General features: G+C 49.8%; 2 protein-coding genes across 6 annotated transcripts in view; one reads left to right on the top strand and one right to left on the bottom strand.

The window, feature by feature from the left end:
- Positions 1 to 441: 441 nt before the first annotated feature.
- On the bottom strand, positions 442 to 13,634 carry THAP8 (THAP domain containing 8). Its single transcript, XM_073885141.1, is given in 7 exon segments — positions 442 to 2,218; positions 3,966 to 4,253; positions 4,255 to 4,341; positions 4,592 to 4,767; positions 7,179 to 7,238; positions 7,504 to 7,589; positions 12,910 to 13,634. Coding segments are annotated over 7 exon segments (1,263 nt in total). The 5' UTR covers positions 12,993 to 13,634; the 3' UTR covers positions 442 to 1,735.
- Positions 13,635 to 13,654: 20 nt separating this feature from the next.
- WDR62 (WD repeat domain 62) overlaps positions 13,655 to 22,440 on the top strand; it is a 42,390-nt gene continuing 33,604 nt past the window's right edge. For 4 of the 5 annotated variants that reach the window (XM_073885185.1, XM_073885187.1, XM_073885186.1 and 1 more), the window contains exons 1-5: positions 13,655 to 13,903; positions 16,784 to 16,875; positions 18,016 to 18,078; positions 21,305 to 21,362; positions 21,600 to 21,770. In XM_073885185.1, the coding sequence (XP_073741286.1) occupies positions 13,727 to 13,903; positions 16,784 to 16,875; positions 18,016 to 18,078; positions 21,305 to 21,362; positions 21,600 to 21,770 (561 nt within the window). In that variant the 5' untranslated portion in view covers positions 13,655 to 13,726. The remainder of the gene's footprint in view (positions 13,904 to 16,783; positions 16,876 to 18,015; positions 18,079 to 21,304; positions 21,363 to 21,599; positions 21,771 to 22,440) is intronic. The other variant, XM_025854408.2, reaches the window with a different exon arrangement.

Genomic DNA, 22,440 nt, shown 5'->3' with positions numbered 1-22,440 from the left:
CAGCAAATAGGTGATGGAGCTAAGACTTGAAACCAGACAGCCTGGCTGGAGAGTCTGGGTTTTTAATCACCATGCTACATGGCTGTAGCAGTGTCTAGGAGAAGAGCTGCCAACGAACCTCTCCAAACCTGAATATCCCCCAAGAAGACCCGGAGCCAGCCCAGGGTGGGCCAGGCCTTCCTGGCTCCTTCATCCTGGTTTGGCTGTCATGCCTGCCTGGCTGTGGCCTGCACTGCCCACAACCCCAGCCCAAAGAGGACTGGGTGACTTTGCCTTCCACCCTTCATCCTTCTAATGGTCAGGGCTGGTAAGTTCCATCTCCAAAGTATTCCTTCCAGAATTTCGTCCCTCACCCCCTCACCCCACACCCAGGCCCTCATCCTGGTGCTTCTGTCACCCTCTCCCACCTGGACTGTGACAGCAGCCTCCTCCCTGTTCTCCCTCCTCGTCCCTTACCCCACAACTTGCTCCCTATAATGCAGCCACAGGGACCTAACACATCCCCCATCAGGGCCCTCCTCGACGCGAAGACATCTGCTTGCTGCACCTCATTCTAGATTAAAAACTAATGTTCTCAACTGCAGCCCCCAAGGCCCTAGGTGAAATTTCCCCCATCATCTCTCCAACGTCTCATCCTCTCACTCTCCCCCGAATCTACTGCACTACACTGGCTTCCTTTTCTCCTCCTCAGTGCAGGACCTTTGCACTGACCGTTCTGCCCAGAATGCTCCTCCCCCAGACACTTGGTTCCCCCTCTCCCCTCGTTTGGGATTTTACTTATTGGCACCTTTTCAGTGAGACCTTCTCTGCTCTAAAATTGCACCCCCCCCACATACTCTCCCTCCCCTGCTTCAGTCTTTGTCATAGCAACACTGCCTTCCTCCAGCTGACCCCCTGGATGTTGGGCATTTCCAGGGGCTGTTCTTCTCCCTGGAGCATCCAGCACGTACGCCTCCATACCAGGTCTTCTCATCCAGGTGTCTGCTCAAATGCTGTCTCCTTAGAGAGTCCTCTCCATCCATCCAGCTGCCACCCCCACCCCATTACATTTTCATTTAGTCTTTACAGCGCTTATCACAATCTGAAATTAATCTTGTTTATTAGTTTACTAGTTTGACTTCCACTCAAGCAGAATAGGAGTACTATGAGGGCAGGATTTTATTGGCTGTGTTCACTGCTGTATACCCAGCTCAACACCATACTTGGCAAAGGGTATGAGGGGCTCTTCAGAACCAGGTACTATTCTCCCCAAATAAGCAATCCTTGTTCTGCTTCGAGACTGTTTTGCTGACCGCGCGAAGTGTCAAGCTAGGGGTAGCAGGAACCTGGCACCAAAGGGAATAAGGATTGATGGGGCTTGGGCCCAGGTCAGCCCCAAGGTTCAAGGGGTCCGTAGAAGGGGGTGCTTGGAGCCAGGCCCTTGAGGGAGGTGCTACAATGGCCCAGGCATGGGTGGTGGGGCTAGGCAGGCCCATGTATGAGGACTATCTCTTCCTTTTTTTTTTTTTTAATTATTTATTTGACAGAGAGAGACACAGTGAGAGAGAGAACACAAGCAGGGCGAGTGGGAGAGGGAGAAGCAGGCCTCTCGCTGAGCAGGGAGCCCGATGTGGGGCTCGATCCCAGGACCCCGGGACCATGACCTGAGCCGAAGGCAGCCGCCTACCGACTGAGCCAGCCAGGCGCCCCTCTTCATTTTCCGTCATCTGTCCCACAACATTATCTGCCCTGGTCCTTACGCACTGGGGGTCTCAGTGTCCAGGAGCTCAGGCTTGGCATCCAGTGTGGGAGGTGCAGGACTCTGGGCAATGACCACAGCTATGTCAGGCCCTCCACAGATGATGGGATTCCTCCGGTCCAGGGAGCCGGGCAGTCCCAGACAAAGAAGTGATAGAGATGGAGAACATAGGGGAAAGAGGGGAGGGCAGGAGAAAGGGCAGAGAGGACGGCGGGAGAAATGATGAACAGGGAGGCCAAGGTGGGGGGGGGGGATACCAGGGAACACAGAGATGTGGGCAGAGAGATTTGTGGGGAGACGAGAAGAGATGTGAGGCCAGAGAGACATTCGTGCGGGGAATAAAGAAGTATGGGGACAGAGGAAAATGTGGGGGCCATGGAGAGACAGATACTCTGTCTGTCTCCTATCTCCATAGGCCAAACACAGAGGAAGACAGAGAGGGACAGGGATATGAGGGACACAGAAAGAGGCAGGGGGCACCTGGGTGGCTCAGATGGTTAAGCGTCTGCCTTCGGCTCAGGTCATGATCCCGGGGTCCTGGGCTCGACCCCCGCATCAGGCTCCCTGCTAGGCAGGGAGCCTGCTTCTCCCTCTGCCTCTGCCTCTCTCTCTCTCTGACTCTCATGAATAAATAAATAAAACATTTTAATAAAAAAAAAAGGCAGGTGAAGAGAGCAGTGGGGAAACGGGGAGACAGACAGGAGGACGGAGATGGGGCAGCAGCAACATAAAGATGAATGTGGGAAGAGAGAAGGACATGGAAAAATAGGATTGAATGGGGGCAGCGGAGGCAGAGAGACACTGTCAGCCCAGGGGCCCTGGCAGCCTTCATGAAGAGTCCCAGGCCTGAGTTGGAGCTCTGTCCCTGCTCTTCTGTATGTCCCCCTTATGCCCCAGCATGGTCAGGTCATAGTCTCAAACACAGAGCGTCCAGGGGCAGTCACATTGCAGTTCCAGCTGACTGATGCTAGCCGCGAATACGAGCCCAGTGCTGCTACATCTGCTGAGCCTTCAGGAAAGACCAAAAATTGTTTCAAAACACTGTTGTTGAGGCCAGAAAAAATCTGTGAGCCATCCAACCCACTGGCTGTCAGGCTGAGACACCTTAGCTACAGGGCTACTTTGGGGGGCTCCTTTTTTTTTTTTAAAGACCCTTTTCTTTTTTTAAGATTTTATTTATTTGAGAGAGAGACACACAGAGAGAGAGAGAAAACATGAATGGGGTGAGGGGCAGAAGGAGAAGCAGGGTCCCTGCTGAGCAGGGAGTCCACTGAGGGGCTCGATCCTGAGACTGCGGGATCATGACCTGAGCCGAAGGCGGATGCTTAACCCACTGAACCACCCAGGCATCCCAGAGGGGCTCCTTTCTGAAACCCCTTCCCACTTCTCTTGTTCAGCCAGGGCTGAGAGCCCTGGGACCTCAAACTTGGCTCTGGGGCTTTTAAGCAGGGAAAAGCCCTGGTCAAACTGATTCTTCAAGACCGGATACCCTCCTCCAATAGTCAGTAGTAAGATATAGGAGCAAAAGGGCCTTTAGATGGGGTCGGGGAGACTCTAGGAGATAGGTTGCAAACTCAAGCTCTTTTAGGAGCCGGGCAAGGAGCTCTCCCAACAGGAGAGGACTAGCCTCCTGTGCAGTCAGACACCTGGCTTGAATCCTCGTTCTGCAGCTTCCTGGCTGCCTGACTTTGGGCAAGTGACTGTAGCATCCTGGCGCCTGTTTTTTCATCTGAAAAATGGGGACCAGAGCCGCATCAAGGTCATAGTGAGTTTTCAGTAAGTTATTAACGCTGCCTGGCAGAGAGTAAAGGCTCCTTAAATATTATTAATAAATAGAGCAGCCATTACCCTGCTCTGACCAATAGTTGGTAGGTGTTGCCAGATGGACTCTTTTCAAGACAAGCCAGAAACTTGGAAACATGAGTGAAATGTTCTTTTAAATACTGGACTCTAGTTTAAACGAAAATACATATGGGGGCGCCTGGCTGGCTCAGTCGTTAAGCGTCTGCCTTCGGCTCAGGTCACGGTCCTGGGGTCCTGGGATGGAGCCCCGAATCGGGCTCCCTGCTCAGCAGGGAGTCTGTTTCTCCCTCTCCCACTCCCCCTGCTTGTATTCCCTCTCTCGTCTCTCTGTCAAAAAATAAATAAAATCTTTAAAAAAAAGAAAAGAAAAGAAAATACATATGCTACGGGGGCTAGGTGGCCCCACTCACCAGGCACAGCATGCCCCGGTGCCCCTGGGTGGCAGGCCCTCCTTGCACACCTGCTGCCCCAGCTGCTCTATAGCCCACAGCTGCCCCTGGGGCTGCTCCTGGCGCCCCTGCAGTCTCCGCACCCGCCGCTGCAGCGCTCCCAGTACTGTGCCCAGCCTGGCCAGGGGTTGCTGGGCCTGGACTCCAGGCTGTGGGCCCGGCAGGAGCAGGGGGCAGGGGGGGGTCAGGAACACGGCGGTCGTGGCCTCAGGGCCTCCGGATGCTGACCCCAGTACCACGATGTGCACGGGGGCCCAGGGGCCACACAGCTGGTCCTGGGGATAGGGGCGCGGCCTCCGGTGGGGAGGGAGGCACGCCTGCCTTCTCAGTGCTTCGGGAACTCTGCTGCCTCTGGAAGACGAGGCATGGGATTGGGAGTGGGCGGGGGGGGGGCATCAGGGCCAGACTCCGAGGGGTACTGCCCTCAGATAAGGCCAGACCTCAAGGAGGAACTTCCCTCAGGAAGGGAGGGCTGGGGATCAGGCTGCAGGAGGGACTTCCCTCAGGAGAGGAGGGCTGGGGATCAGACTCCACGGGTCATTTCCGGGGGGGGGGGAAGACTGGGGGTCAGACTCCAGCAGCAGGACCTCCTTTTGCTCACCTTAGCAGGGGGCGCCAGGGAGAAAATGGACAGCACTGCATCAGCCCACAGGTAGCGCACACCCCAGCTCCACTGGACGCAGGACGGTGGGAAGTGCTCACTGCACAGGTGCTGGTGGCAGCTGGGCACCCAGTCCTCATGGCCCATGTGCCGCAGCCAATCCCTGATCTCATGACCTGAGCGGGTTCAGTGGGAACCAGCCAGGGACCGTGGGGTTACGGTGTCAGCAATATCAGGTGCAGTCCCAGCCCTCTCCGAGGACATGCACACCCAGAGATCCCTGGGCTCCAAACCTCGGTCTCCCCAGGCCAGAAGCTGGCCCTGCCTCCTACCCAGGCTCTCTCTACCACCAAACCGCATCCCCCACTTCAGCTCCACCTTTTAAACACCCAACATCAGCCCACCTCTCCCACCTCTGCTGCCCCTCCCATCCAGCCTTCATCCCCTCCTGGCTGGACTTTTGCAGCAGCCTCCTTCCTGATCTCCCCACCCGTGGCCACTCTGTCCTCCCCCACAATCTGTTCCTCCACATGAGCCTGAGAGAGCAGTTTATAAAACTGGACAAATCTAGAATGTGTCCACATTCGTGTGGGCGGGGGTGGGGTGGGGTGGGGTGATAGATTAAAAGAGATTTAAGAAACATCCAATTGCAGGTTGTGGAGCTCGTCTGCAACAAATCATTCCATAAAAAGACATCTTAACACAGTTGGGGAAAACTGAACATGAATGGGGTATTGGATAGTTGTAAGAAATTAATTTTGCTAGGTATGATAATTGCATTGGTTTATGCTTCTAAAATAGTCATCTGTTGGAAAAACATTCTGAAATATTTATAGGTAAAAGTAGTAACATCTGGGATTTACTTTAAAATCATGCATTAAAGGTGTAAGTGGGTGGGGAAAGACGGAAAAGATTAGCAAAATGTTGACAACTGGTGAATCTGAGTGACAGATGCATGACAATCCATTCATATAACTCTATTTTTTGTGTATGCTTGAAAACACCTGTTAAAAGGTTTTTAAACAACTCAACAACAAAAATTAACCCCATTAAAAATGGGCAAAAGACTTGAACAGGTATTTCTCCAAAGAAGATATACAGATGGGCAACAAGCATATGGAAAGATGCTCAATACCACTAATCATTAGGGAAATGCAATTCAAAACCATCAGATATCACCTCATAACCATCAGAATGGGTACTACAAAAAAATCAAAACGGGGGGGGGGGCGCCTGGGTGGCTGTCGGTTAAGCATCTTCAGCTCAGGTTATGATCTCCGGGTCCTGGGATTGGGCTCCATACTCAGCAGGGAGTCTGCTTGTCCCTCACCCTCTCCACCCCTGCCTGTGCTCACACACTCTCTCTAATAAATAAAATCTTAAAAAAAAATAGTAAAAACTGAGGGGCCCCTGGGTGGCGCAGTCGGTTAAGTGTCCGACTCTTGGTTTCTGCTCAGGTCATGATCTCAGGGTCACGAAATCAAGCCCCACGTTGGGTTCTGAGCTTAGTGAGGAGTCTGCTAAAAGTTTCTCTCTCCCTCTCCCGCCCCTCTTTGCACTCGTGTGTGTGTGACCTCTCTCTCTCTCTCAAATAAATAAATCTTTTTAAAAAATAAATAAAAATCAAAACAAGTGCTAGTGAGGATATGCAGAAACTGGAATCCTGTGTGCTGCTGGTGGGAAATGTAACATGGTGCAGCCACTATGGAAAACAGTATGGTACCTCCTCAAAAAAAGTAAAAATAGAATTACCATATGATCCAGCAATTCTGCTTCTAGGTATATACCTAAAAGTATCGTTAAGTGGGGTCTCGAAGAGATATTTGCACACTCATGTTCCTAACAGCATTATTCACAATAGCCAAAAGCTAGAAGAAACCCAATATCCATCAATGGATGAATGGATAAAGAAAATGTGGTACATGCATACAACAGAATATTATTCTTAAAAAGGAAAATTTTTTTTTTTTTTAAGATTTTATTTGACAGAGAGAGACACAGCGAAAGAGGGAACACCAGCAGGGGGAATGGGAGAGGGAGAAGCAAGCTTCCTGATGCAGGGCTCGATCCCAGGACCCTGGGACCATGACCTGAGTCGAAGGCAGACACTTAACGACTGAGCCACCCAGGTGCCCCTAAAAAGGAAATTCTGACACATGCTATATAATATGGTGAGCCTTGAGGACATTACAGTAAGTGAAATAAGCCAGTCACACACACAAAATATATGAGGTATCTAGAGTAGTCAAATTCATAGAAAAAGAAATAGAACAGTGGTTTCCAGGGGCTGGGGGGAGTAGGAAATTGGGATCTGTTGTTCAACAGGTATAGAGTTTCAGTTTTGCAAGATGACAAGGTTCTGAAGACTGATTGCACAATAACGAGAATATCCTTAATATTACTGAGCTGTATATTAAAAAATGGCTATGATGGTAGATTTTATATGTATTTGACAATTAAAAATACAAATTAAAAATTAAAGCTTAAAAAATGAACTAAATAAAAGCTTTCCCTGTGGGAGTGGGTGGATATTATCTGAGACTCAAGACTGTCCAAGATGAAGATCCCTTTTTCCAGCTTCATATGCAGCCAGGGGTGGCCACATAATTGAGTTCTGGCCAGTCTGTCCTGTGGCAGCTGTCAGCACCTGTGACACATTAAATGTTTATTTTAAGCAGTTAAATTTTGAGATAGTTTGTTATGTGGCATTAGATAACCAAATAGTCAGTCATTCACATTCCACCTGCGCAATACCTTCCATATCTGTCACATTATTTAATATTTTTCTTAAAATTGACCAACTTTAAAAATGAAACAAAGATACCTCAAAGAGAAACTTTATACCACAACTGAAAATGGAAGACCAGTATCAATTCCATGAACAGAAGTTGACCAGAAATATAGCTGGATACCTTCATCTGCTGCGGGCTCCGAGGCCCTCTCTCTCTTTGTCAAAAGGGCAGACTCAGGGGTGATAGAGAGTGGGGGACACCACCATCTATAGGAGACAAGGTAACAAATTCAGGCACATGCACACAAAGGAATACCACACAAGCCTAAAACAGAATGTGGAGGCGCTCTATGCACTCACATGCTATTTTCAGGCATATACATTCCGTGAAAAGAGCAAAGTTCTAAACAGAGTATATCTGCTTTTAGTAATTGTGGCAGGCTCGGTAACAGCCCCCAAAAGATATCCATGTTCTAATCCCTGGAACCTGTGAATACTACGTTGCACGACCAAAGATGTGATTAAGTTAAGGCTCCTGAGGAAGTCATCCTAGATCGTTCATTTGGGCCCAACATGCAATCGCAAGGGTCCTTGTAAGAGGGACGAGCGGATATTACACCAGATGAAAGAGAAGGTGATGTGACCACAAAGGCAGAGGTTGGAGTGACGTGGCCACCAGAAATCGGAAGAGGCAAGAAACGGATTCTCTCCTACAGCCAGCCTTGCTGGGAGGGCAACCCTGCCAACACCTTGATTCTGGCCCAGTAAAACTGACTTGCACTTCTGGTCCCCAGAACTGTGAGAGGATAATTTCTGCTGTTTTAAGCCATCAAATTTGTTTCAGTATCCGCAGGAAACCAATACAGTGATAAAGGGGGAAATTAGGACACGTTTTCAGATTTGCTTGTATTTGCATAAAGAAACTGGAAGAGACACATTAGAAAGGAGGTGGGCAGGATGAACAGAGATGGGCATGGGGGCAAGACTTCCCAGCCAAAGGGCCGACGGACGGGGCGGCTGGGGGTGGGGGTGCAGCTGCTCAAAGAGGACAGAGGGGCTGACTCAGAATCTGAGCTGTGGCGCCCAAAGAGCAGAACCCCAGGGCACCCAGCCAGGACCTCTGGTGGCCACAGTCCTTTTCGCCATTGTTTGGGATGCAAATCCTCCCATCAAGCCCATTCTGCCTGGACACGCACAAGACATCTCTTGCAGCAGCCTTCCCCGCCCCCTCCTCCTTGGCAGAGACTGACAAGTGACTACTCCACACCTCCTTTTCTTCTTCCTTACTAACAAAACTCCAACTTTAGTTGAGGTCAGCATGTGCTGTGCTGAAAGACTATGTTTCCCAGGTTCCTTTATGTAGGTGGGGCCGTGTTCCGGCCAGTGAATGCTTTCGTGTTGTGTGAGAAATCTGGGATGGCACCTTAAATGCGAAGGGTCCTCAAATGGATCAGGACAGTTCAAGGGGCAAAGGAGGAAAGTATCATGAAAACCGTCCTCCTCACTTGGTCTTTTTCTTACTCTCCTTTGTTCCTCTGGATAGCAACACTTTTATAATGGGCAATCTAAAAATCCACTTTAGGGGCACCTGGGTGGCTCAGTCAGTTAAGCATCTGCCTTTGGCTCAGGTCATGATCCCAGGGTCCTGGGATCAAGCCCCAGATCAGGCTCCCTGCTCTGTGGGGAGCCTGCTTCTCCCTCTCCCTCTACTGCTCCCCCTGCCTGTGTTCTCTTGCTCCCTCTGTCAAATAAATAAATACATCTTTTAAAAAATAAAAATAAAATCTACTTCAAGTGGACAGCCAGTGCCCTCCTTTTCTATAGAATAGTGTAGTCTCGTTGGTCATCTTTCTAGATCATGTAGTGGCATACACTGCTAGAAGTCCTTCTTTTAAAAAAAAAAAAAGTTAAAATCAATTCAAAATGTCTGCAGGGTGGTTAAATGCCCAGCTAAATTACTACATTTCCTAGTCTTCTTTGTAGTTGGGGGTGACCAATGATGAAGAACTCACCATTGGGTGGGGTTTCTGGGAAGGCTTTATAAAGGGGGCTAACTCAGTTCACAGTTGGAGCCCCTTTTGCTCTTCCTTCTCTTTTCTTCTTACCAGGTGATGATGGCTGGGGCACCTGGCGGCCATCTTGCACGGAAGCCGCATGCTAAGGATGACAGCACAGAAAGATAGGAACCTCAGCCCTAACGATTGTGGACCTGCCACACAAGTGCTGGCCTGTCAACCTCTGTATTTGTTTTATTTGAGAGAAAAATAAACCCTTGGTGGATTCTATTATTGTTCAAAATATTTGCTGCCCTTCTCCACATGAGGATTACATCTCTCTACTGCAGTGACCTGAGGCTTGACATAGACTTGCTTTGGCCAAAAAGGACTGACAGTGACATGGGCCACTTCTAAATATAGCATTTATGAGGAGACATTGGGTGATTCTTCCTACTTTCTCTTTTCCCCCTCCTACAAGACCAGCAATATTCTACACAGGGGAGGCTCCTTTGGCCTGAGTCCCAGGTTAGGATATTGCAGAGTAGGTCCACAAATGGTCTGCAAAGGACATAGTGTGAATGAGAAATAAACCTTTGTTATAGTAAGAGATTTTGTGTCTGTTTTTGCAGCATAACTTAACCACGCTGTACCCTATCACCTCCCTAATTATTTTTAAGTCAATAATATTTCACAACTTTCTTACTGCCACCCAAATACAATTCCTAACTCATAGGCTTCCCATTAGAGATGACTCTCATATGTTCCGAAAGGGCTGAAAACAGAACTAATGAATGTTTCCTCTGGCTGCCTGGCAGGCTCTTATGTTATTCCCTGGCAGCCACTTCCTTCGATAGGTTTCACCTTGTTCCTTCCTGCCATCCATGCCTTCTCCTGAATCTCCTTAGGAAACAGCTCCTCACCAAACTCTTAACCATGTGACTTCTGCAAGACTGACTCGGCTGTGAGCCTTGAGGTGGAAATGGGCAGCCATTGATGAGATTTAAACATAGACATGAACTGATTTTTATAAAGTCATCTGGTTGCTCTGTACAATTGTCATTGTTCTCCTCGTTATTATATGTGAAGCACTTAGAACAGTGCCTAGCATACAATAAGTGCTCTCCAAATAAGTTATTGTTGTTCTTGTAAGGGACGCAGAAGTATAGGCAGGGAGGCCAGCAAGCAGCCATCTCAATGTCTCATTAACGGAGGATGGCGGCCTGAACTAACTGTGAGAGCAGAGGTCATGAGAAGTGATCAGGATGGAGATGTAGGGGTTTTCTGTTATTTCCTAATAGTTCAGTTAGGATATTCCCATTTGCATTTATAACTGTTGCCAAGGTATTAGGGGTTTTGTTGTGACTGATGCAGGGTAGGGATGTGTTTGGAGGGTAAGTCAAAGGATGGGTTGATGGACTGGACGGGGGACAGCAGTGCTGAAGAAAGGATGGGGAGTTACTCCCAGGGTTGGGTGTTCAGTTCTTCAATGTTGGACCCTTCACCTATCCAAGAGCTCTGTCCGGACAGGAACAAGATCTGTCAGGGTCCTCTGTGTCCAGCAGGGGCTTCCTTACTCCAGGAGACACTGAGAGTTGCTGAATTAATAAACAGTACCAGAGTGACATATCTAAAAAAGCGATTCTGGACACGCTGATTTAGTTTTAAAGACCCCTCTGCGTTACTCCTACTCTGCACCAGGGTCCCTCAAGGGACACGGATTGCTGGGTTTCCTGGGGGAGGCCATCTGAAATGCATTAATGAAATTCATCCAACAAATATTTACTGATTACCCACTATGTGCCAGGCACTGTTTGAGGGCTGGGGAAATAACAGAGAACAAGACAGAGAAAAATCTCTGCCTTCATGGAGCTGACATTCTAGCGGGGGAGTCAATAAATGAATACATCAAATATGTGATATGCCAGATAGTGATAAGCATTAAAAGGAAAAAATAAAGCAGGAGAGAGTTATCATTTTACCTAGAGTGGTGACCATAAAGGTAAGACCTTTCCAGGCAGAAGGGAAAGCACAAGCAAAGTCCCTGGGGCAACAGTGTGCCTGGCATGCTAGGGGAACACAGAGTTGCCAGTGACACTACAGCATAGTGGTAAGGTGCAGGAGGAAGGAAATGAGGTCATACAGATATTGGGGATCCAGCTCCTGTAGCGTTTTGTAGGGCTTTCTGTCTGCTCCAGTCTCACCATTTTGTCTTTTCTAGAGCGAGGTGGGAGCCAGGGGAGGATCTGAACAGAGGAAGACTCTGATCTGACTCAGGAGTACACAGGTTCCCTGTGACTATGTGTGGGGATCAGAGTGTGGGTGTGGGTTGACCGCCGAAGAGGCTACTAAAATAGTGCAGTCAGGAGATGGCAATGGCCAGAACCAGAATGCAGACAGAGAAGAGGGTCAGAAGTGGTCAGTTCTGGATATATTTTAAAGGGAGAGCCAACAGGATCTGCTGATGGACTGGATGAGGAATGCGTCCTGGCCCATTTAGACTAAGGCCACCAGGGACACACCTGTAGTCCAACAGAGTCCTAGGTTCATTTACCATGGCAATGAGGGAAACTGCACACTGGAGGTACTATGAGGAGTCTCACCCAACAAAGGAAAAGACAGGTTATTATTTGGATTTGAGAGAAGGGTGAATTTTAGGTGAAATGTAAATGGAATTGTTTGGGTAAGCAGAACTGTGTGGATAGATATCAGATCTGGATTGTGAAGTGAGTCCAGGGTCCTGTCTCCTTGAAAGCAATAAAGTTTAGGTAGATGTGGAAAACTGTGTCCAGAAATGCCTTACCTGAAGCTCTGCACCTGGACAGAAGTAACTGGGGTTGCTTCTCAGTGTCAAAATGACAACTCCTCCAGACATTAAGTGAGATGTTTCATTTTTACTGCTGTAACTCCAAATGGCGAAGTTTAGGACAGCCTATGACTTTAGAGAACAAAGTTTCCTAGTAAAAAAGCAGCAGTCACTCAGACGGGATTTTTTTTTTTCACTTTACATCTGCAGCATGTCCCTGAGAAAAATGTAGAAATATTTTTCCCATTAACTCTTCACCCAGATTTTCCCGTGTCTTTTAGTCCAGCCGGGGAATAATAAATGGGAAGACAGATTTTTTTTTTAACAGTTCAAGCTAATTTTTACTTTCTCAAGTGCGAGGAAAGAAAAGAGGTAAGGTTAACTGTAAGGTTACCAGCCTGACAACAGGAAAGATGGAGGAAGCTCTTAACTGAAATAGGAAAGGTTGTGGAAGGTTTGGGAGGGAGACAAGATCAGGAGCTCAGTTTCGGATGTTTTCCGTTTGAGATATCTCAAATTCGTGGAAATAACGAGTGGGCAGTTTTAGGCTCCTCCCTCCACAGTCCCACTTCTCACGCTCGCCCCTTTCACTACCTGTAGTTAATAGTCTATCCCTGCGCTTTAACACAACTGCACCTTCGTATGTGCCGTATTTAGTGCAGAGAAGACCGTCTCTTCACCTTGCTAGCCTTACTTCTAGACACCTGCAAGCTGCCCAGGCGCCCCGCACAGGGGCAGTTACCCTCGGTCCCCGCCCCCAGAAGCCCCGCCCTGCGCTTGCGCTCACCTGTAGAAGCTCACAGGGAGGTTGTCAGCGCCCAGTCGGCCCGCAGTGTTGGAGCAGTTCGGAGCCCGGCAGTACTTGGGCATGGCTGTTCCACCCTGTTGAGTCCCGCCCAGTCTGCAGTCTCACTTTGGTTCTCGCCGAACGCCGCCGAACCCGGCCCCGCCCGCTCTCCGCCTGCCTCACGTGATGGGCCCTGGTGCTTCGTCACGTGCAGGGGAGGGGAGAGAGAGCGCCTGCGCGCTACGCGCCCAGCCGTGTTACCAGTTACACCCTGGTCACGTGACAAACGGGGAAAGGCGAGGCCTTCGGCGCAAAGCCTGTTCCTAGCCCTCCGGACCTTACCACGTGTTGGGGGAGAGGTGGAGTCACGGCTTTTCTGAGCCTGCGCCAAGTGGTCCGTCTCGTTCGGCTCCACCCTACGCTTACATCCGGGTGACTGCTATTGCGTGGGTAGTTGCTCGGGGATGGGGAGTGCAGTAAAAAGCGAACCTGAGGCTTTGGTCTTAGCTACCTAAAAGTTAAAACCTAAATGTCTGTTAATGGTAAAAAAACACAAACCGCATAAAAAACGCCACTTCTCTTGATCAGGCATCAAGTAAACTAGCTATGGCTCCACCCTGCCATATACTTCGCTCCGCCTCTCAGCCCTCATTGGTCAAAACCGCCTCCCGGCAGCCCTGACATTGGCCAGACGCGGACGGCCGCGTCCAATGGGCGGCGGCGGCGGCTTTTCCCGTGGCCGTTTGCTCTTCTAGCGGGTCGCGGAAGCGGCGGCGGCGGTTAAGGAGCGTAACGGTCGCCGGGCTCCGGCACGACGATGGCAGCCTTGGGGCCCGGAGGCTACGCGCGGAACGATGCAGTCGAGAAGCTGCCGTCCGTCACGGTGGGAGTTTCGGCGCGGAGGGGCCAGGGCTCTCCGCCCCCCGCTCCGCCGCTCTGTCTCCGGCGGCGGACACGACTCTCGGCGGCGCCGGAGGACACGGTGCAGAACCGGGTGAGGAGCTGTTTGCCCAGCCCACCCCAGGTTCAGGGTCCCTGGGCCTCCCCTCGTCCCGACCTTAGATCGTTGGCCCCGCCTATCAGCCCTCGGCTCAACCCCTCAGGCTCCTCTCTGGCCGGCTTCGTTTCAAGGTCCCGCCCCGTTAGCCAGGGCTCTTCCCACTCCCCCGTCTCCTCCTCTCTCGGGTAATGCCTAACATTCCTAGCCATTTCTCCCCTCGCTCCCAGTGTATTTTAGTTCTAATCACCATTGGCTCCCTCCTTCCTGCGTATCCCTTCAGTCACCTTTATTTTTTTTTTGAGATTTTATTTATTTATTTGACAGAGACAGTGAGAGCAGGAACACAAGCAGGGGGAGTGGGAGAGGGAGAAGCAGGCTTCCCGCTGAGCAGGGAGCCCGATGTGGGGCTCGATCCCAGGACCCTGGGATCATGACCTGAGCGGAAGGCAGCCGCTTAACAACGGAGCCACCCAGGCGCCCCTTCAGTCACCTTTAGATGTGTCTCTGGGCCCTTCCATTTTTGTTGACCTCTCTCTTCGCTGGATCTTTAGGGTATCTACCAGTGTTCAGTCCCCAGTCCTACCTACCTCGTCTGTCCCTCAGTTCACCTTCTCGCCTTACCTGCCTTCTCTTTCCTTCTCCCTTACCAGTGTGGAATTCATTACCTATTACCACCCCAAATTATGGAGACCATTTGAGTAATTGTAAAATCTCAGCAGCGCTTCCGGGGGCGGGGGGCGTACAGAACAGTTCCCTGAGTTCTTAGAGAAAGATTTTAGAGTAGGTAGAAAGAATTCCATTAGCACAGCAGCAGTTTAAAAAATTGTTCTCCAACTCTCTGAGCTACAAAGTCTGTTTTTATAAAATAGAAGTTACAATAACCATACCACGGAGTTGCAGGGAGCAGAAATGAAATTGTGACTATGACCTGCTTGGCAGAGTCCAGGTAGAGGGTGGAAACATGGTAGATGCTGGTGGATCTTGTTCCTGCCACAAGGATTCCTGCTGCACTCTGATTATATCACCCATTCCTGGCTGCAAGGCCTGGGCAAGTGGGCCCTGCCCACCTCTCTGGCCATACCTCCATTGTCCTCCCTTTTACCAATTTTCAGTCACCCTAGCCTGCTTTCTGTTTTCCTGAGGCTCCAGGCTCTTTACCACCTCCTAAGTGCTGAGTCCTCTGGGCTTTTCGCTGCAGTCCACCTGGCCGGCTCCTCATCCCTCAAATCTCAGCCTGAATATCCCTACCCTGAGAGGTCTTCTCGAACCCCAGCCTAAGACAGACATCTACTTTAATCTTTTACCTAGCCTCTTGTACTTCGTAGCCCTTATCTTGTATGTTCCTGAACGTGCCTTGTGAGCTCTAACCTGTGTATAAAATAAAGGAATAGCAATAGCAATTTCAGAGAGGCAGTAAACAATGTGGTTAACAGCCTCTGGACCCAGACTGCCTGGGCTTAAACCTTAATTCTGTTTTGTTTTGTTTTTAAGATTTTATTCATTTATTTTGAGAGAGTGGGAGAAAGTAAGCATGAGCCGGGCGCAGAGGGAAAGAGAGAAGCATACTCCCCGTGGAGCAGGGAGCCCAATGCAGGGCTCTATCCCAGGACCCTGAGATCACGACCTGAGCCAAAGGCAGACACTTAACCCACTGAGCCATGCAGGTGCCCCCTTAATTCTGTTCTTGTTATGAACTTTTCTGTGCCTCAATTTCCTCATCTGAGGAAATAAGGATATAATATAAATGAGAATAATGAGGATAATAATGTAAATATGTATTTATAAATATAAAGATTTCCTTGTAGGGTGTTTGTGAGGATTAAGTGAGCTCACATATCTTAAGCATTAGAACAATACCTGGCACATTGCAATTACTCTTTTAGTGGTAGCTGCCACTGCTTTGATTGTGTATTTTGGGTAATTGGTGTCATTTATTTATTTTTCTTCTTTGGTGGCACAGAGTCCCTCTGGCTGACATAAGATCTACTTTAAAAATTACCATTATGGGGTGCCTGGGTGGCTCAGTCGGTTAAGCATCTGCCTTTGGTTCAGGTCGTGATCCCGGGGTCCTGGGATCGAGCCCCACATCGGGCTCCCAGCTCAGCGGGAAGCCTGCTTCTCCCTCTCCCACTCCCCCTGCTTGTGTTCCCTCTCTCGCTGTGTCTTGCTCTGTCAAATAAATAAATAAAATCTTAAAAAAAAAAAAAAAGAAAGAAAAAGATATTCTAGTATGCCTGGGTGGTTCAGTCAGCTAAGTGTCTGCCTTCAGCTCAGGTCATGATCTAGGGGTCCTAGGATTGAGCCCCACATCAGGCTTCCTGCTCAGCATGGAGTCTGCTTCTCTCTCTCCCACTCCCCCTGCTTGTGTTCCCTCTCTCACTGTGTCTCTCTCTGTCAAATAAATAAAAAAAATTAAAAAAAAATAAAATAGGGGTGACCATTGTGCCTTCTTCCTTGGGTTGTTGTGGGGTTTCAGATCTTTCATCCATATAAAATACTTAGAAACTTATTCAGAGGTCACCTTCTCCGTGAGGCCTTCTCTCCTTCCCCTATACTCCCAATGTCTTTCTCTGCTTTATTTTTCTCTTTGCTCCTATCATCACCTGACATCTATTTTACATATTTGTTGTTTTTTATATCCTCCCTCCCATCACCACTAGAATGTGAGCTCCAGGAAGGCAGGGATTTTATCTGTCTTCCTCACCATTCTGTGTCCTTCAAAGCCGTGTTGAGAAGATCAGATGTTAGCTGTTGGTAGCCTGACTGTAGAAGCTCGGTGTTGGAGGTCACAGGGACTGAATGGGTGGCTGAAGCACTGGTGCCACGAAGGACCTCCTGGGACAGGTCCTTCTGACTTGGACTTTTTCCCCACAGGTGTCACTGGAGAAGGTACTTGGCATCACGGCCCAGAACAGCAGTGGCCTAACCTGTGACCCTAGCACAGGCCACGTGGCCTACCTAGCAGGGTGAGTGAATGGTGGGTTTTCCATATGTAGACTGCAGATAAGCTGCCTACCCCTGAGGGCTGCAGAGAGGATTCCCTGGGCCCATCCGTGTCTAGAGTAGTACCTGGCCTGTGGTGAGCACTACGAAAGCCTTATTGTGACTGCAGGTGGGAGGTGGCAGTGATTCTGGGAAAGACCCAAGCCGTGGTGTCAGACAACCTGGATTCGTGGCCCAGCTCCACCACGTGATCCTCTTGGGAGCACCTCCTTTTTCATCCATAAAACAGAACTAGTGATCTCCTCCTCTTGGGTAGTTGAGAGGACTGAAAGATATCCTCCTGCTGTTGATTACACAAATACTGATCTAGCCTGGCACTGTTCTAGGCACTGAAGGGACCCTTTCATGCCTATAGGGCAAGCCAGACCTGTAGTTATTCTTTTTTTTTTTTTTTAAAGATTTATTTATTTATTTTGAAAGAGTGAGAATGAGAGAGAGAGAGAGAGAGAGCACATGAGAGGGGGGAGGGTCAGAGGGAGAAGCAGACTCCCTGCTGAGCAGGGAGCCCGATGCGGGACTCGATCCCGGGACTCCAGGATCATGACCTGAGCCGAAGGCAGTCGCTTAACCAACTGAGCCACCCAGGCGCCCCTCAGACCTGTAGTTATTCTTAATGAACTGTATCCGTTATTCAGTCTTTGGGATGCAGTCCAGGATAGAGGACAGGGGTGGGCTCTTGAATCTGACAGCGTATGGATTCATATCCCCACTCTGTCCCTGACCAGCTGGCTTGCCCTGGGCAAAGGATTTTTCCCTCTCTGGGCTGCAAGTTTCCTCATCTCTAAAAGCGGACTGAGATGTCCGACTTCACCTGGCAGTTATGAGGATTTAAAGAGATTATGCCCATAAAGTCTTTATTATTCATTAGCCCAGGGTCTGACAGAATAGTTACCACAGAGGAAGTGTTGGTTTCTGTTTAAGGATATATTATTTAATAATGTGCAGTGCCCTAGAATTCTCAGCATAGATACCTGGAGGGGGAGGAGAGACTCTTCTGTTCAGAGGGAGCCTTATTTATGTTTGGGCTCTTGTATTGGGAATGGAATCATCCCTGGACCCTAGTACGTCCTTTAGTTTGGGCACATTTTCCTCTTTCTCCCCAGCTGTGTGGTGGTGATTTTGAATCCCAAGGAGAACAAGCAGCAGCACATTTTTAACACTGCCAGGTAGGCTGGGCCCTGGGCTTTGGGTAGGGGTGGGACCAGGGTCCTGGCACCTACCCCCTTCCCCACATTGCTTGGAAGCTTGTAGGTGGGTGGCTAACTCATTCACTCACCCACTGGTTCAGCTACATTCTGCTGCTTTGTGCTAGGTAGTGTTCCAGGTGCTGAGGACAGTGAGAATCTCTGCTCTTGTAGAGCTGATAGCTCAGCGGGGGAGACGACTAAACCAGCTGGCAAATTACTAGCCAACTCTGACCATTGCTGTGGAGGAAAGAATGAGGATGTGTTAGGGCGGGTGTGCAGGCAGAGAAGGGTGGGGGAGAGGGGAACCATATCAGAGGGCCCAGGGAGGACCTCCTGGAGGCTGAGAAGTAAGGGGGTGACCCCTGTGAAAGTGTGGGGAGAGTGTTCCAGGTAGAGGGAGCAGCAAGCACAAAGGCCCTGCCTTGTGAATCTTGGAGTTTTTTGGGCGCCTGGGTGGCTCATTCGTTAAGTGTCTGCCTTCGGCTCAGGTCATGATCCCAGGGTCCTGGGATCGAGCCCCGCATCGGGCTCCCTCCTCGGAGGGAAGCCGCTCTCCCTCTCCCACTCCCGCTGCTTGTGTTCCTGCTCCTGCTATCTCTGTCTCTGTCAAATAAATAAATAAAATCTTAAAAAAAAAAAAAGAATCTTGGAGTTTTTGAGGAGCAGCCAGGGAGTCCTGTGCCTGGAATGAAGGAGTGAGTGAGGGAGAGATGAGGCGGAGACAGAAGCCACTTCTGGGTATTGGCAACTTTTAAACTTTTTATGTTGAAATAATTTTAGACTTTATTTTTTTTTTTAAAGATTTTATTTATTTGAGAGAGAGAATGAGAGAGAGAGAGAGAGCACATGAGAGGAGGGAGGGTCAGAGGGAGACGCAGACTCCCCGCCGAGCAGGGAGCCCGATGCTGGACTCGATCCTGGAACTCCAGGATCGTGACCTGAGCCGAAGGCAGTCGCTTAACCAACTGAGCCACCCAGGCGCCCAATAATTTTAGACTTTAAAGAACAATAGAAAGAATGCCTGTATACCTTTCACCCGTTTTCCCCAAATGTTAACCTTTTGCCACATTTGCTTTATCATTCTTGGTCTATATATGTGGTAATTTTTTTTTTCTGAACCATTTGAGAGCAAGCTGCAGACATGGACACCCCTGTACCTCTGATTATTTTAGTGTGTATTTCCGGTGGGGAGGAGCATTATCCTTCAAAACCACAATATGATCAGCAAAGGCAGGAAATTAGAATTGGTACATCACTACTATCTAAGCCTCTTTCAAGTTTTACCATTTATCCCAAGAATGTTCTTTAGAGCGAAAGGGTTCTGTCCAGTATCACATGTTGCATTTAGTTGTCTCTTCAGGTTTCTTCAGTCTGAAGCGGTTTCTTCATCTGTTGTTGACTTTGATAACCTTGACACTTGAGGATTACAGGCCAGGTATTTTGTAGAATGCCCCAGCCTTTGGGCTTGTCTGATGTTTCCTCATAGACTGAGCTTCTGTATCAGAAGGAATTCTGCTTTCGCCTCTGCATTCTAGCGAGAGGCTAGATATTGATCTCTCCTACGACGGGTGGTGTTCACTCCGGCCCTTGGTGAAGGTGGTGTCTGCCAGGCTTTCCCGCTGTGAAGCCTCTTTTTCTCTGGTGATTAGTGAGTATCTTGCAGGGAGCTTCTGTGAAATTGCAGATATTACCCTGTTCCTCACCAGAGTTTCATTCACTAGTCTTAGCATGGCTTTGACATTTTACAAAGGCTCTGCAGGGCATTCTGATGTGCGGCCAGGGCCCTGCCCTGTCAGGTTAGGTCACATGGGCAGGACTTCCCTGTGTTGAGGTCTCCTCGTCTCAAAACTGGCTGAGAGTCCTGACTCCATAGAGTGCGTTGGAGGAATTAGTGCTGTGATGTCCGTATAGCATTTTGCAGAGAGCCGGGCACAGGCTCAAGGCAGGCAATGGGTTAGGAGTGGCTACAGACAACAGAAACCCACAGCAAGCGTGGCTTCAAACACAAGGGCATACCCTTCTTGCCTGGATGAAGTCTGGAGGTGGGCACCCAGGCAGCTGGTGTCTCTGCAAGCATCAGGAACCCCCAGCTGCCTGTCTTTCTGTTCCACCATGCCTATTGTGAGCCTCAGGTTCTTGAGGTTGTCTCATAGTCCGAGATGGAGTTCTGGCTGTCATGTCCTTGATTTGGAAGGGGAATGACTGGGCATCAGGGCAAAGAGTTCCCTTTGAGAAGCTCTTCTGGAAATCACACACAGCATTTCAGCTTACCTCTTGTTGGCCAGAATAAATTGTGCAGCTGTGCCTGTGTAACTGCAAGAGAGGTGAGGAATTGCACTCGCGCTGGGGATGCTGCCATCCCAATTAAAACTCAGATTCTGTCGGTGTGGAAGGAGGGGCAAGTGGCCATCGGATAGGCGGCTTGCCTTGTCTGCTGCTGTAGGAGCGATGGGAGGCCACCAGAGTTGAGGTGATGATGATAAATGCTCTGTGAGATTGTCAAAACGCAGGATTTACTTACATATTTGCACACCGGTTAACTCAGGTGAGGGAGGCAATTACTAGACTATTAAGGAGCACAGATAAAAAAGAGAGGGGAGAAGAAAACAGTGTAGTCCGGGAACCATGAAACTTGCTGCCAAAAAAACACACAGACAAGTCTGGTGACTCAGTCCTTGTGCAGGCTAGAGAGAAACGTGTTGATTGTTCATGGGTTTTCCAGAACACCGTGCATGTTTAGCTGTGGAGCGCATGCTGCAGGCTTGTGTCTGGGTGCGGTCTGCCAGGATCTGCCCTTCAGTACCACCCCCCCATAGTTAGGCCAGATCGGTGCCATTTCCTGTACCTGAATTTCTCAGGGTTACAGGGTGGGTAGGGTCTTGGGGAGCTCACTCCTCCTGAGGGAGAGGAAAGGAAGGTCCCTGTCCAGTGACCCCCCCATCTGGGTTTGGGGCTTTTGCTTTGACCCCCATTTCCCTGTGCCACTGACCCCCTTCTGGCAGCAGGGAATGCAAGGGACGCCCTGTGTGCTCTGCTGGGCACACAGGCAGCTTTGGCTCTGTGGGACCTGCTGGCACTCCCCTCTCCTGGCCTTTTTCAAGGCTTGGAAGCAGAGAGCGGGCAGAGTTCTGTGAGCACAGCCAGACAGGGGTCCGGCTGCCTACCGCCCTTGGAACCAGTGACCAGCCCCTTTCCTTACCCCCAGGAAGTCTCTGAGTGCTCTGGCCTTCTCCCCTGATGGGAAGTACATAGTGACGGGGGAGGTGAGTTGTGATGGTGATTGAGTGGGTGGGGAGGGATCTGGGGCCATTCCTTCTACCCCCCAGTAGGTCTGGGAAGTCCCTAGAATAGCTTCTTCCCGGGCCAGAAAGCCCCATGGCAGATGGGGGAGGTGGCTTTTGGACACATCCTGGGGCAATGCCAATTTCAGCCCTAATAGCCTTTCTAGCCCTGCCTGGTGCAGAACTTATCCGCAGTAATGGCTCCACCGCCTTCCCCAGAACGGGCACAGGCCTGCTGTGCGCATCTGGGACGTGGATGAGAAGAGTCAGGTGGCAGAGATGGTGGGCCACAAGTACGGCGTGGCCTGTGTGGCCTTCTCCCCCAATATGAAGCACATTGTGTCCATGGGCTACCAGCACGACATGGTACTCAACGTCTGGGACTGGAAGGTGAGATGACCGGTGGGGGTGTGGGCAGGCAGCCAGCTGCCAGAGAACTCTGAGGCCAGGCATTGAGCGAACTAAATGAGATAATTTGGTAAAGTGTTCCATTTATCCAGAAAATATTTATTGAGCACCTATTGCATGCTGATCCCTGTTCTAGACGCTTACTGTGAGGCATATGACAAGCTCTCAACTAGTGGAATTACATAATTATTTTCATATCAACCAACTGTGACCTTGAGCAAGTGACTTGACTTCTCTGTGAGTCTGTTTCCTCATCTGTAAGGTGGATATGCCAGCATCTACCTCATTGAGTTGTGAGAATTCAATGAGTTATGTGCTGGAAGGCTGGACTTTGGAACAGCTAGGGGAGGACTTGGCGGTGGCAGAGGTGGGTACCAAATCCTGGCTTTGTTCATTACCTGCTGTGTGACCTTAAGTACATGACACTACCTCTCTGCGCCTGGCAGAGGTGGGCAGAAGCACCTTCCACATAGGACGATGGAGAGGATTTCATGCTGTGAAGGCTCAGCCGTGTGTGAGCTATAGAGCATGGACTCCTGGGGAGAGCTCTGGAACTTACGTGTGGAAACCTTTCCAAGCCTCAAGTCTCCTCTGTACTGGGAAAGATAAGAGTGCCACACATAGGTTTCTCCATAAAGCAGCTCACTGGAGG

This window comes from Callorhinus ursinus, unplaced genomic scaffold (assembly GCF_003265705.2).
Source record: "Callorhinus ursinus isolate GAN/ISIS: 27379988/994484 unplaced genomic scaffold, GSC_fseal_2.0 scaffold61, whole genome shotgun sequence".
NCBI lineage: Eukaryota > Metazoa > Chordata > Mammalia > Carnivora > Otariidae > Callorhinus > Callorhinus ursinus.
This window is presented reverse-complemented; position numbering and strand designations above follow the sequence as displayed.